This window comes from Typha angustifolia, chromosome 9 (assembly GCF_048772165.1).
Source record: "Typha angustifolia cultivar Huaian chromosome 9, ASM4877216v1, whole genome shotgun sequence".
NCBI lineage: Eukaryota > Viridiplantae > Streptophyta > Magnoliopsida > Poales > Typhaceae > Typha > Typha angustifolia.
This window is the reverse complement of record NC_133247.1, coordinates 4,457,355-4,472,147: the sequence shown is the minus strand read 5'-3', so window position 1 is coordinate 4,472,147 and position 14,793 is coordinate 4,457,355. Positions and strand designations below refer to the sequence as shown.

Sequence of the window (14,793 nt, the reverse complement as noted above, 5' to 3'; positions counted from 1 at the left end):
TTAAGAATATTTTAGAGGCATTCAAAAATAAGATAGAGGGGTCTTAAAATACAACTAAAGGAAGTAAACAAAAAAGAAAAAAAAAAAGAAATCCAACTCTAATTCGGCCACTAAGACACAGTTAAGACTATTAATCCCCGGCAGTCTGCCCCAAATTCTAGAACAAACTTGGGTCTAATTTTAATTTTAAGTCTAAAGTGTCGTACTACTACGATCCACGTTAGAATTAAGTGCGAATATTCGCCCAGAATTTATTCGATTATGGGGTTGACATCCCAACGTGAGACACACAACTATACGCCATAATATTCTCAACAACCATTAATTATGTCAAGATTACCTCTAGGAAATCATACAGTTTGCAAGATTGACTTCAACTAAAGTGATGAATACTTAATCTGAGCTTAATCCAAAAGGATATTTGTGGGAAAAGGCCAGAAATATCTTAAATAGATAAGACGTTATTATCGGGGATGCTTATCTATCACTATCAGATCCTCCTATTGAGATAAATCTGATGTAAATAATTCTATGCGTAAAATAGTAGGAAAGGTAGGGTGTCAACTGCAATATTAACAAAAGTAAATATGAGAGATAATATTTCGGATAATTTATCAAAAAAACAACTTAGTTTTGCCTTATTACGTTCACATCCTATCGTAATGAATATTTATATTAGATCCTACATTTAATGCCCGAAAATACTTTCTTTTTTATCAATCAGTTATTATATAGATAAGTTAAATTAATTATATGAAATAGATCTTTAACACTCTTTAGTATTTGTTAGGTCAAAATAAGAATAGGTTATTCAAACTTATCTCTACTTAATTTTTATTATTTTTCACATATATTTTCTAAATTTCTTTTTTTTTTCTATGAAAACTTAATCTAAGAAAAAAATTAATTTAGAGAGTTTATATATATATATATATTCTTTTTCTTTTTCTTTAGTGGAGGAGTAAATATTGGCTAATGTGTGGTATTTTTATTATTTATTTTAATATTTTTTGTCATAGATAAAAGGAATTTATACTGTTGATGTAGGGGTATTTTCGGAAGGTGAAGTAGGGAAGGATAGACTCGTAATTGAGTCACCTTTCCGGCTCCCACCTCCGAACGCGTCTCCTCTCCCTTCACACCCACGTCTCCCTGCGAACTTTTGTAGCGTCCAAATCTTTCAATAAATCTCGCCTACTTCTTAGTACCAAATCTCTATCACTAGAAGCTGCAATCGCTTCAGAGTTCATCCATTCCCAAATCTCCAAGGAGGTAATGCATTCCTTTAACCTTGACCTTGGAATCGCTCTCCATCTCATTGAAATCCATGAAATTATGACCGGATCTGACATTTTTTTTTAAATATCAAATTCTATTGTACTCTGCGAGTACCCATTTCGTGGAATCTGAAGAAAAGGGCAAAAAATCATAGAATCTGATAACCTAATCAATCCGTACTTTCGTTTCTGTTACGATTAGTGCAGCCCTGAAAGGAAAGTTAAAATTTTGCGGCAGTTTTGTTACTTAATCTATCGATTTGTCGTGGTTTTTTCGAGACCCATGTAGTAAAATCAGTATATCTCTTCCTTACGAATGGAAACCAGTAATTGAATCTCCGATTGACAGGAAATCATGTCGTCCTTGGACCAAGAAGAGACCTTTGAGCACACCCTTTTGGTGGTGCGCGAGGTCTCAGTGTACAAGATCCCGCCGCGGAGCACCAGCGGCGGATACAAGTGCGGGGAGTGGCTCCAGTCTGACAAGATCTGGTCGGGCCGCCTCCGTGTGGTCTCCTGCGGGGAGCGATGTGAGATCCGTCTTGAGGATCCGAATTCCGGGGAGCTCTTCGCTGCTTGCTTTTTCCTCCCGGGGCAGCGAGAAAACTCGGTTGAGACTGTACTGGACTCGTCCCGCTACTTTGTGCTCAAGATTGAGGATGGCCGGGGCAAGCATGCTTTCATTGGTCTCGGGTTTAATGAGCGCAACGAGGCATTTGACTTCAATGTGGCTTTATCTGATCATGAGAAGTATGTGAGGAGGGAGCATGAGAAGGAGATTGGTGAGGAGAGTGAGGAAACACAGATTGACATCCATCCTGCAGTGAATCATCGCTTAAAGGTATTATTATTTGCACCAATTCTATGCCCATGGTATGCCAGATCTTATATCTTGTGCACTTGTAACTTTGAGAATATAATTAATTCCTAGAGAGTCAGGATTAGGATAGGTATTTTGATAAAGTACATGGCTTGAAGTGTCAGGCGATCTCGATTCGTATTATTGAAATAGATCAGCCAATTTGACCAATTTCCAATCGGAATCATCTGAAACAGAAAAATCAATACATTCGATATGGCCGATACATATCCTTTTTCTCAAGTATCTGATCCCAATTTTGAAATCGATACTTAGAAGTTAGAACCGTCATAAAATGATTTGGTTATTCTTTTCTTACAAGTTAAAGTTTTATCTAAACAGCATAACTATAATCATACAATGGCTTGTAGAACTCTTCAGTTTAAGCACATAACTTTTGCCTAATGCATAGCCCTAATTTGTTTACTAATGTACCCTCTTGTTCCTTTCATAAATCAAGTTTCTGTCTGAGATCTTCAGTTATCCAAGGATCTTTATAATGCTTTCTTCAAAATCTTGGTTTGTAATTTGTGAATTGAGGAACTTCATGCTTTGCTGTCTTGGATTTTTAACTTTAATTCAGGGAATTCTAGAATCCAGAGTTGGAATATCAATGGATGTTTTGGAACTCTTACTTTGATTGATACTTTGACTACCATTCCCCTTTTCTCTTCTGTACTATTCTTTCCATTACAATTCCTCCTGGTTTTGGAAAAGGGTGCTTCTTTTTTCAATTTATTTGTTGTCCAACTAATAAGCTGAATTAGGAAGTGATAAGATTTTAAAAGATCGTAAGTGGTAGATGGGCAAACAAGGGATCATTTTGCGCCTAGGCACTAGGCGGGTGCCCAGAATTTAAGACAATTAATAAATAAAGAAATAAAAGAAATAATAATTGGAGAAGAAGTAAAAATTAATACCTACAATCTAAACAATATACTATGTATTATTATTAAGAATAGTGGTAAGTTATTCAAATCCACTAATCCATCAACATATACATTAATTTAAATTTCAAAGTCATACACATAATAAAATATGATATGAAATGCTAAAACAGTTACCTAGGTGGGACCTAAGTAGAGCTTAGTTACATTCTATCTAAGGCGGGAGTCTAAGCTTTAAGGCAGATTTTTTTTTAAAACAATGGGGAATGAAACAAAGAGCTGTTTTTGCTTTTTATGTTTCTATGACAAACTTTAACTTCAGTAGACCTAATATCAACAATTGCTCCCCTTTGAACTAGAATTTGTAGAAATTTTTGCTGCTAGCATTTCTAACCCTGGAATGTTCTTTCTTGATTCATGACTCTTTGATTTTTATGACTTCTAGGAAGGAGAAACCATCCGCATAAATGTAAAAAACAAGCCGTCTAGTGGAAGTGGTATGCTTTCAACGGCAGGCTTGCCTGGAGGGGCTTCTAGCAAACAAAAGGCGACCACATTGCTTGCACCACCTCCTGGTGGAGCTGGAAAAATTAGGTCTGCTCTTCCACCTCCACCTAATGATCCTGCAGTTGCCAGGATGACTGCAGGTCGCAGTGCTGGACCCAATCCATCAAAAGAATCGGCAAGGCATGGTGTTGATTCTTTCTCAGATCTTTCCGCTATTGAGGTATGCTTCTATCCTATGCCTTCTAGGCTTCTACTGTAAGTTCTCTTGTTCTCATCTGTTTGTACAAGATTGCTACTTGAAATATTTATGTAACTGACGTCTACTTGGTTTAACAATTATCTAGTAAGAAAATTTTCGTTAGTTATCCATTCCTCTTTTGACTCACTGTTCCTTTTGTAGCATGGATCCTTCTTTAACTTGGCTAAATTGCCGCTAAAAATTAGTACTGAATGCTTCTTTACAAGTCTTTAAAACCAAGGAGATATCTATCGTCCTTTAAATTACCATAATTGAGTTCTGATACACTTTAGATCTACACAGTTATTGGGGTCTTTGACCATCCATATGCCATTTAATGCGTGCGCACCTTTGTTCTTAGCGTTCAATTATCTGGAATTTGCAGCGAAGCCTTCCTTCTGCAACTGGGTCGGCATCAACAAAAAGCACTGCATCTGGTTGGGCAGCATTTTGAGTTTATGATACCTTCTGCTGTTCACGAACTTCCTCTAAATCAGAAGAGAACTGGTGAAACGGAACAATTTACTGGCTGCAACCAGGACTTCTTTTATCTTCAAGTCAAATGAGATTACATGTAGATGGATTTGCTTCCTCGTAGCACACTCTAATAAAATTGACAAGAATATTTTGTTTTCGTGATGCCTTATCAAGTGGAAGCTCAGAATATAAGATGTATATGGTTCTCCCTTGTTGAATGAACGACCACGCGAACAGTTTCTTTTCTCTTTATAAAGTCTGGAACTGCATATTTAGTATTACAGCCGATTATTACCTCCTTTGTGGAATGTTATCAACTCAAAAGCTGCTTCATTCATAACCAATTTATCACCATAGTTTGGATGAAATGGGTTTGTTGTTGAATTGTTTTATTCATCCGTTTGACCTTACTTAGTCTCCCACATAAATTTTTTTATGCATGGTCAGATCTCATAGTTATAAGACCAGGTGATGGAATTGGTGAACCAAAACATAAGTGACTCAGTAAAAATTAGTTTATCCGGCAGTAAATTAAAAGTGTAAGTTTTGATGTGCTTAAACCTAAATATTAGTTAAATATAACTAAATAATAAAACGAATGTAATTGTATTGCTTTGTAGATATATTTTCTTAGTTTTCAAAATGATTTAAAAAACTATAAATATATTATTTAAATAGTTTTAAAAAAAAATTAGCAGTCTGACCAGATGACCCACTGGTTGAACTAATAACTCAGTGCCCTGATCTGTGTTAATATTCTATCCGATTTTGATAATTATAATTTAGATATTAATTAAAATATTATTTTTATCTTTATATTTTGAGATAGAATGTAGGTAATTTTTGTTTTATGTCAAAAAAATAAAATAAATAAATAAATAAAAGGAAGAAAAAAGAGTTAAGAAAACCTCTAAATTGTTGCAACTCCTTTTGGAATAGCTAAGTTGAAATTAAAAAAAAAAAATAAAGCCTTTTTTGACTATCTGAGTAAAAATAAAATAAAATCATTTGTTTACAATGGGTGTTTTTATACAAAAAGAACATGTTCTTAAAAGGAATTTGCTGGAATTTATGATTAAAAATAGAGCTTTGGCTTATCTGACAATGGAAAATGTTAAAATATTCTATTTATTTAATCATCAGGATTATCTTAATTCGACAATCCTAATCGTGATTTGAAGTGCAACAGATTAGATCTGAGGCAATTTGATTAATTATTTTATTTAAGCACAATTTAATAATACGTGAGAGAAGTTTGGATCCGGGGACCGCGTGGTGAGTAATACCCCCGAGGCCGTTGCTTCGATGGAGCGGGAATGGCGGCCCCCGAGGAGTCTTCGTGTCGCCCCGATCTCTAGGGTTCCAACTCTCCTCTCTGCCCTTCCCGGAGCCGATCTCGCGAGCGGTAACCCGGGTGCCTCTCCTGTGTTATCGTCATTTGCCTTTATTCCGACCGTCGTCCTGTTTCATACCCTATCTATCTGGAATTCCCAGATTTATGATTCCCTTCTTCCTCGGATTGGTTCTTTTTCTACTCTTCTTGCCAAATTTGTTGGAACTGGCTAATTGAGTGTGGATTGGATGATGAATTCGTTTATTTTATAAATGGTAACTTTGAACGTTTGGATTTGGTTCCCTGATGGAGTGAAGAATTGAGATAGGCTTTGATCACCTTGTTTCGTTTGTTGTGGAAATCTGCAAGGAAGTTCGAACTTTCATATGATGGTATGAAGAATTCAGAGTAGAACTTGAGGTTTTGATGATTTGACACCCAGAGTTGCTTTCAGTTGATTTCTTAGCATAATGAGGTTCAATTCCTACTGCAAATATTTCACTCCCTAGATCTTACTTGACTTTCTATTGGAGGCAGTCAAGAATAAATCTTGTGATACACCTGTTGCTGGTAAAGTTAAAAAAATTGACCCTTTTCTTGTCATAAGCGGTTAAGTTTTCTTCTGGGACTTGATGGATTCAGCAAGGAGTTGGTTTCATAAGCTCCAGCCCAGAGAAAAACTCACAATGCGGAAGAAAGATTTGCCATTCGATGAGAAGGAAGGAGTTGACGAGGGGCCTTCAAATGCTACCAAGCAGAGAGTTGCTGCTGCAAAGCAATATATAGAGAATCACTACAAGGAGCAGATGAAGAACTTGCAGGAACGCAAGGAACGGTAAGGCTATCATATGTTACTTTGTCTGCTTTCTGCTTTTAGATATTAGATAGAATATTGTTCTTGTGAAATTAGTACCAAGATGAAAGATAGTCAGATCAGGTGGATTCATTGGACGGTTTGACGTATACTAGCACTCAACATTGCCAGGGAATGTGTGTTCCTTAAATCTATATAATTGAGTTCCATGGAAGATCATTAGTTAAGATTTTGTTTTGAATCATGTTTTAACACATTCTCGGGTCAGAATATTGTTTTCTGAGAATTGGGCATTTGATATGTTATTATGAGGTAGCATAACTTTCAATTCATCAACATGCATCCCATTGGGTAACTGCAAGCTTTAGAATTTGAGGGAATCAAAAATCCGGTTTCCACTTCTGTTTTTCAGATATTGGATTTTAGTTTATTTCAGCACAGATGGATTTCAGTAAAATATAACCAAATCTGATGATTTTAGGTGTGTATTGGCAAGAATTCATTTGGTCTTGGTGATAAAATTCTTGACATTCAAAAGATATCCTGCAGTTGAGATCTCATCTACATTACTTTATCTCTTTGTCTCCATCCTCTTGATGACAATTTCTGTGGTTGCAGTGGTAATTGCTGGACTTGCTGGTAATTGTATTGGAGAAAACTCAACATATTGAAAGGAAAATAGTTGAACCAAAGCCATTTAGTTTTTTTTTAGAATATTTTTTTTAATTGGTGAGTGTACAATTGGAGGGAACCATTTAAGAAATGATATGATTAAGTTGAATATAAGGATAAATGCTCTAAGAGTTTGTTCATCCACATGTTTAGCCCAGCCTTATTCAAAATTTAATGTTATTATTGGACTGGTGTAGAGTTTCAACTTTCAAGTCAAAACACTTTAAGAATAAATAACAATTCCGGATAATATGATAATTAGGAAACGTCAATGAGTGGAAGGATAAAGAAATACAGATAACAGTATAGACTTTCTGGATTTTTTTCCTTTTTGTGGCAAAACTTTAGGAAAGAATTTCAATGGAGTTCTGTGAGTTCCTGGAACTTAATGACATAGTTTTATATAATATATATCTGAAATAATGATCACTGCTTTGTACAGGCGTTGTAGTCTGGAGAGGGAGTTGGCAGGTACTGACATGTCTGAAGAAGAGCAGAATTATATTCTTGAGTACTTTGAAAAGAAAGAGAGAGAATACATGCGTCTTCAGCGGCATAAAATGGGTGCTGATGATTTTGAGTTGCTGACTATGATAGGAAAGGGTGCATTTGGTGAGGTATCAATTTCTGCAAACTGATGTGTTTTTAACCTAGTGTCATTCCCTTTTTCTGCTTCTTATGTGGTATAGAGGACCTGTTAGTTTTGTTATATAAGTATTAGGACACTCTTTAGTAGCCAATAGAATGGTGAAAAAGATATGGGAAGGGGAGGAGATCCTGACGTTGCCTTATATATTGGAGCTTCTTTTCAACCTTTTTAGCATATAGGCTTTGCATTTTTCAACTTATCTTGCATTAATGACAAATGCAAATGAAAGAAAACATTGAGAAGAGAGCATTACTCTTGATGCACTTATTAATTTATAATTCCTATTAAGGGGTTATCTTTGTTTCTGTGTAAATGATGTTTTATACTTGTGTTATAATTTGTGCATTGAGAGGGAGAACTATGCAGTCTCAGACAGGCCAAGGATCTGCATGGGAAACCTTTTGCTGACTTTCCTAAAGGAAACAGAAAACATATTATTTGCTGCAGTAGAATCTTATGTCATTAGAATTTCTCTTTGTCCCTGGGAAAGAAATCCCTTATAAATGAATATGATGCTTTCGTAAGATGAAACTCAAATCAATTCTTTTTCTAGTCAAGCTGTTGTTGGATTGCAGAGCTTTTGCTAACGGCCCCGCAGTTGCCATTTGTTGTCCCTATTATAAGTAGCAGCTTGTTGTTATCTTTATTCAAATGCAGTTCTTGTAACTAATGTATATTGCAGGTTCGGATTTGTAGGGAGAAGGCTACTGGGAATGTGTATGCAATGAAGAAGCTGAAAAAATCCGAGATGCTGCGTCGAGGCCAGGTATGCAATAAATCGGAGATGATATGAGAAAACAGGAAAAATATTATGTAGATGTAGTTTCTGCATTCACTTGACAGTTTCGAGTAAAAAACTTGTCCAGGTTGAGCATGTTAAAGCAGAAAGGAATCTTCTGGCGGAGGTTGATAGCAATTGCATTGTAAAATTATACTATTCTTTTCAAGATAATGAATACTTATACCTTGTAATGGAATATTTACCCGGTGGTGATATGATGACATTGCTTATGCGGAAAGATACATTGACTGAGGACGAAGCCAGATTCTATGTTGCTGAAACAGTTCTTGCAATAGAATCTATCCACAAGCATAACTATATTCACAGGTTTGTTGATAACCACCAAGATGTACCGAGCATTAATTCCTTCTTGGACTACTTTAGTATTGTAACTCTGTTTTTTGCTATTCAGAGATATCAAGCCTGATAATCTGTTACTAGACAGATATGGTCACCTGAAGCTATCAGATTTTGGTTTATGTAAACCTTTAGATCGTAGTAATTTTCCTATTTTGCACGAAAAAGATATTGCATGTGGAAAAAACAGTGGGTATTTACAAAGTGATGGAACACCTGCTTTACCAAACAGGACACAACAGGAACAATTGGAACACTGGCAAAAGAATAGAAGAACATTGGTCAGTATGTATAAATGCCATTGCTTTTGTCATCATCATGCTTTACTGCTTTTATCAAGAGAATATCTTGCAAAGAAACAAAGAACACTTGCTGGTGGGTTATCGATGTAATTCATTCCAATTCAGGCTCATGCAACCTAGGAGTCAGATAGTTGGAACAAAAGGCTAGGTTGTGTTGCTTGTCTGTGTGTTGGTTTGAATTTAGGCTCATGCCACTTATTACAGCTTATAAGGTTCCTCTAGACATGAGAAGGTAAGGAGAAAGATGATAACTTCCATATGAGAGTCACCCTTATATATAAAGCAAACATATGCCAGAAACCAAAGATGCACAATCCTTTACATTAGCCACAACATATTAATTGGAATATGTATAGATAACTATATATATTTAAATTTTCTTAGTATTTTGCAGATTCTACATACCATATTCTCTGATGAATCGTAATAACTTGTATACCTGCAGGCTTACTCTACTGTTGGCACACCTGACTATATTGCTCCAGAAGTTTTACTGAAGAAGGGTTATGGGATCGAATGTGATTGGTGAGCCTTTTTTTTGCCCTTGCTTATTTATTCTGGAGTATGGCATTGTTTACAGAAGAAAATCTGGTTTTCTTCTTATAGGTGGTCACTTGGGGCTATCATGTATGAAATGCTGGTTGGTTATCCTCCATTCTATTCAGATGAACCCATGGCAACTTGTAGGAAGGTAAATCAGTTTTTTTGACTAATTTTTTCTTTTTAAGTTATTGATTATTTCTGTTTGGACCTCTAACTGTATAGACAATCTAACAGTAATTTTATTGAAACACAATTGTATTAAGTCAATGAGAAAGCTATGAATAGTATAATGTCTTAACCATCGTAAATTAGGTTCTCATTTTTCCTTACCAGTGGCGCTCCTGTACAAGGTACATAAAACTTAGCTTTTCTATACAGAAATATGCTTAGTTAATCCATCCATTGACTGTAAAGTTCTACTTATTTGGAAGACATCCATTGCAAATGAGTTGAAGATAAATCTTTGAATCTTGCATAGCTTGATAGGTTATTCCGTTATTGTATTCTTGTCTCCGTGGTACTGTATGGAGCATTTGTTTTTGCATTTTATATAGATCTCAAGTCTTGATCCATCATCTCATCTCTCAGTTTTGTTTTTGTTTTTGTTTTTGTTTTTTTTTTGCGTGATTACTGTGTCCCAATTTTGTAAGAGATTTCTCTGCTGTTCTCCCTGATGGTCATCATATGGTTATGTATGGCATGAATTCAATTGTTGCCGACGCATGGAATGGACCATGCCAGCATGGGTACATGCCGGCTGGCATCGCACATAAAACAATGATGTATGGAGTTCCTATTTTATTTTTATGTCTACATGTCCTGATCCATAATTTCATATCTCTAAAATTCTTTTCCAGGTGATATCTTTTATTAATTTTGAAAAAGAGATTCTTAGGTAGGGAATTTGGTATCGTTTTCTCCCTGATGTTCATTGCTTGGTTGGGTGAACATTGTTTCTATGTATATATGTACAGCATTGTTCAAGGGTTTCTTCCCTCTATGTATCTCATAATTTATTGTTTTTCATCAATTAATACAGATAGTAAATTGGAGAACGCATTTGAAATTTCCTGAAGAAGCAAAGCTGTCTGCAGAGGCAAAGGGTCTTATCAGCAAGCTCTTATGCAATGTTGACCAGCGTCTTGGCACAAAAGGTGCCGATGAAATAAAGGTTGTTATGCATGCTTTATTTGTTTAGTTTGGCAAATTAAAGGATTCATGCTAAGGAACTTTTGCTCAATTTTAATTACTCTGTCAACTTTAGGCCCACCAATGGTTTACTGGAACTGAGTGGGACAAGTTGTATGAAATGGAGGCTGCTTTTATACCTGAGGTTATGGACGAGCTAGATACTCAAAACTTTGAGAAGTTTGACGAGGTAGATTTTTTTTCTTCTTTTAAATGTTTTGTTTCTCTTGGACGCTTTGATTCTTTATCATAAACCAATATCTATCAATGTCTGTTGTTGCAGTCTGTGGACGAGAATCAAACTTCAACAAGATCTGGACCCTGGAGAAAGGTAAATAGTTTCTGTAGTTAGTTTGTATTTATTACATTTCATTCCTTGACCTCAACTTATGACCTTTTCAGATTTATGCTAATTATTTATATGGTTTGTTTAGTTGATTCACTAGCTGTATACTGATACATTTATCTGTTTCATATCAACATAGAAGATGGTACTGTCTGCAAATTTGCTTTACTTAGTGAATATAGCTTGTTCAATCTTTCTTACACAGTTTGTTTAGTTATTACTTTCATGATTCTTCTCTAATATTATTTTCGTCTTTCCTGCTAATGTCTATCATGGTTCTCCATTGACCGCAGATGCTTTCTTCAAAGGATTTAAACTTCATGGGCTACACATATAAAAACTTTGAAGTTGTAAACGATCATGAAATCCCTGGGATAGGTACTTGTCTTCCTACATTTGCTATAAAATTACCTTACTTCTCAATATCTCCGTTCCCAATTAATGTAATGTATACAGCCAAATTGTATCATTACTACGATACTATTGTTGTTGATGATTGTTCAGAAGCTGCTATCTTTGAATATCATTATATCAAAATTTATCAGCTTATCAATCTCTGACTAGCTCCTTCTTTGTACAGCTGAGTTGAAGAAAAAAGGAAAATCAAAGAGGCCAACTATCAGATCTCTCTTTGGTATCGTCTCCTTTCTTGTTCACCCGAAAGATTTTGCAAATATTGTTGGGATTTTTCCTTTCAGTATTTCTCTGTAGAGTGTAGAAAAAGTCTACTTTTATCTTGTATTTAGTCCTATGCCCCTGAAGATAGCTTATTGATTTGGTTGGTTCTATAAATTTGAACCTACTGGTGGGTCAGTCGATTGGCGGAGGGGCACAATTTAGAAGATCCAAGATTTTCATTCTTCTTTTGTGCTTATGTACGTTTTTCGTGTGTTTATGGTTATTATTATTTATATTGAAGTTTACCTAACATCTTATTATATTACTATTATCCACCTTTCTCTTGCAATGCCAATTACTTTCTGATCTGCACAATTTAACAATGCTGTACTTTTTTATGGTTTATGTAGCTTTTCTGATCTAGATGAGAGACTTTTCCCGACACATTTTTTTTGTCAATGTTCAAATCTTTAGTTTCATACATGAAGTGATTTGAGGAAATGCTTCTTGAAGTCAGTAAATCAGAGTTATGAATGTGTCAAAGTCTTAACCCAGGATACTTGGATAGCTGGTTTACAATTATACCTACGACTGAATTCTGTAGCTGCTAGACATAGGCAAATTGTAACATTTTAAAGTTCTATATGCTGGAAAGCTGCCGGCATGGTGTACAATTGCCAACACTGCCTGGCCTTGCATATCATCACTCATTGTGCCAGTGTGGTATTATCCCTACAAGCCACCAGCTAACCTCATTATGCAGCACTAGAAATCTTGGTTTAGATATCTTATTTCAAATCCATCAGATTTCATATGACACTAGGAAATGAAAAGGATATTGTCAAAAAATTCTTTACTTCTTAAGTAACGATTTGAAAGCTTCCTCGTATCAATTTAGTAGCGATTATGTACTTCTCATTTTCTTATGCCATTCTCAGAATCTTCAGAAGCAGATGATCAAGCTGATGAACCTACATAAGAGAGTTTTATTAATATCTTATGTTCTCAAGTTGGTCTCGAAAAGCCAGAGCTCATCTTGTCCATAATCATTTTCCACCCTCACATAGTTCCAGAATGCAAGTTACTGTCAGGCTTCATGTGTTTTGCTTGATGCGCAGAAAATTTCAGGCGATCTGGAATTCATGCTTGCTAGTTGCAACAGCTTCTGTGGATTATATTGAAGTCGACAGCACGGGCAGACAATTTTTTATCAATAGAGAGGAATTAAGTTTTGCTAGTGGTTCAGTTGAGCATGGCAAAGAGAAGCACTTATTTTTCGCTTGAACAAACCGGAAAATTTGTAAATTTCTATCTTTTGGTAGCAAATATTCCATTTTATATTGTTTTAGTTTTTCATTTATTCTTTTGCAATTCTACTACTTGGAAATATTGAATTTTTTTGTAAGAGATAATTCTATTACTCTCTTTGAATTCAGAGTTAATTTATGGGCTTGATTGTGTTTGATTATGATATTTTCAGTTTCCTTTGAAAAGGGGCATTTTCTTTTTTTTTTTAACTTCAAAGTTTGTCTTTCTGTTATTTCGTGCTCATTATAGAGTAGAGAGAAGTAACCCTTACTCTTTTCCTTATTTCTTCTTCGGCCACTGCTCCTTAGTAAGAGAGTAATTATTTTATTACTATTTCTGTTTAATTTCTTATTTTATTAATTTAAACAGTGACTATAGAGATAGACTTGTATAAAAAATGTTGATAATAGAAGAAGAACAGCAGTAGAAGAAAAAGAAGAATAAGAAGTAACAATTAGGAAAAGAAGAATAAGAAAAATCAGCAACTAAATAATAAAATATATTAACAACTTTTGTAAATATAATAATAATTGTTATTTTTTCTATACATTCTAGAATTTATACACTTTCAACATTATATTTTACATAGAAAAAGTATAATAATACAGAGTCATATTTTTAGTTATTTAACTAATCATAATAATTGCACTAGTATATCCGACTAATATTTTACTTTATTAATTAAAGAACGATTAGAAAAATTTATATAGAAAAAAATGATTAATTGATAGAAGAAGAAAAAAATATATTAACAATTTTTACAAATATATGACTAATTTTATTATTTTTTAACAACTTTTTTTAATACACTACATAATTCATATATTTCACAATTACAGTTTATATGAAAACAAATAATAATTATGTAGAATTATGCTCTTGGTTATTTAACTAATTCTAGGTATCTCAACACTATGTCTAATTAATCTTTACTTTATCAACTAAAAATGATTAGAAAAAAAGGATTAATGGATTGAAGATAAAAAGAAGAATAAGAAAATTAGATTAACAACTTTAATAAATATATAATAACTTTCGTTGTTTTACATGCTTTAGTATTATTGAACTAAGTTTAATTATCTCACTACTATCTCCAATTAATTAATTATTTTATTAATTAAAAAGTCATTAAAAATTATATATAAAAAAAGAATAATTAAGTGATAGAATAAGAATAAAACATATTAACAACTTCCACAAATATATAATAATTTATATTATTTTTTAACAACTTTCTTATACACAACATAACTTACACACTTCACAATTACAATTTATATAAAAATAAATCATACAAAGTTATGATTTTAGTTATTTAACTAATTAATTATCTCACTACTATCTTCAATCAAAAAGACTTATATAGAAAAAAAAAATATTAGAAGATAGAAGAAACAAAAAATTGAAGGTAGAAAAGAAGAGTGCGAGGCGACTTCTCTTTCTTATATTGTCTCATCTTTAAAAAAAAATAAAAACCGAGCTTGATTACTAAAAATAAAAACCATAGACTTTTTGTTCAAGTAACCCGTATAAATAATAATAATTATATTACCATAAATAGTACATGGGTCAAGTTTTGTATTGTTGCTAATGTTTGTTGAGCTCTAAAATTTGTGCCTATTTTTAGCTTTAGATGT

The 14,793-nt window shown here is 34.0% G+C and overlaps 2 protein-coding genes across 4 annotated transcripts; both read left to right on the top strand.

Moving 5' to 3' along the window:
- Nucleotides 1–1,082: 1,082 nt before the first annotated feature.
- LOC140766652 (uncharacterized protein At1g03900) lies at nucleotides 1,083–4,528 on the top strand. The gene is made up of 4 exons (XM_073106160.1): nucleotides 1,083–1,272; nucleotides 1,627–2,118; nucleotides 3,469–3,750; nucleotides 4,154–4,528. Exons 2-4 carry the CDS (start codon nucleotides 1,633–1,635, stop codon nucleotides 4,220–4,222), a joined length of 837 nt encoding a protein of 278 aa, XP_072962261.1. The 5' UTR covers nucleotides 1,083–1,272; nucleotides 1,627–1,632; the 3' UTR covers nucleotides 4,223–4,528.
- A 985-nt stretch (nucleotides 4,529–5,513) lies between these two features.
- Nucleotides 5,514–13,296, top strand: LOC140766651 (uncharacterized). 3 transcript variants are annotated; one of them, XM_073106159.1, is made up of 13 exons: nucleotides 5,514–6,413; nucleotides 7,507–7,681; nucleotides 8,396–8,479; nucleotides 8,580–8,821; nucleotides 8,907–9,132; nucleotides 9,599–9,678; nucleotides 9,760–9,844; nucleotides 10,736–10,867; nucleotides 10,961–11,074; nucleotides 11,168–11,215; nucleotides 11,524–11,608; nucleotides 11,811–11,864; nucleotides 12,967–13,296. In XM_073106159.1, exons 1-13 carry the CDS (start codon nucleotides 6,211–6,213, stop codon nucleotides 12,999–13,001), a joined length of 1,563 nt encoding a protein of 520 aa, XP_072962260.1. In that variant the 5' UTR covers nucleotides 5,514–6,210; the 3' UTR covers nucleotides 13,002–13,296. The 3 variants fall into 3 exon arrangements, with proteins under 3 accessions (XP_072962260.1, XP_072962258.1, XP_072962257.1); XM_073106157.1 differs by having other exon boundaries at nucleotides 12,787–13,296; XM_073106156.1 differs by having other exon boundaries at nucleotides 11,811–13,296.
- Nucleotides 13,297–14,793: the final 1,497 nt, after the last annotated feature.

Bases quoted from the DNA above. Each gene is read 5' to 3' on its own strand.
- LOC140766652 (XM_073106160.1), top strand. From the start codon at position 1,633: ATGTCGTCCTTGGACCAAGAAGAGACCTTTGAGCACACCCTTTTGGTG. The intron at 2,119-3,468 runs GTATTATTATTT...TATGACTTCTAG, and splicing joins CAGTGAATCATCGCTTAAAG to GAAGGAGAAACCATCCGCAT. The intron at 3,751-4,153 runs GTATGCTTCTAT...TGGAATTTGCAG, and splicing joins CAGATCTTTCCGCTATTGAG to CGAAGCCTTCCTTCTGCAAC.
- LOC140766651 (XM_073106156.1), top strand. From the start codon at position 6,211: ATGGATTCAGCAAGGAGTTGGTTTCATAAGCTCCAGCCCAGAGAAAAA. The intron at 9,679-9,759 runs GTGAGCCTTTTT...TTCTTCTTATAG, and splicing joins TATGGGATCGAATGTGATTG to GTGGTCACTTGGGGCTATCA. The intron at 11,075-11,167 runs GTAGATTTTTTT...CTGTTGTTGCAG, and splicing joins ACTTTGAGAAGTTTGACGAG to TCTGTGGACGAGAATCAAAC.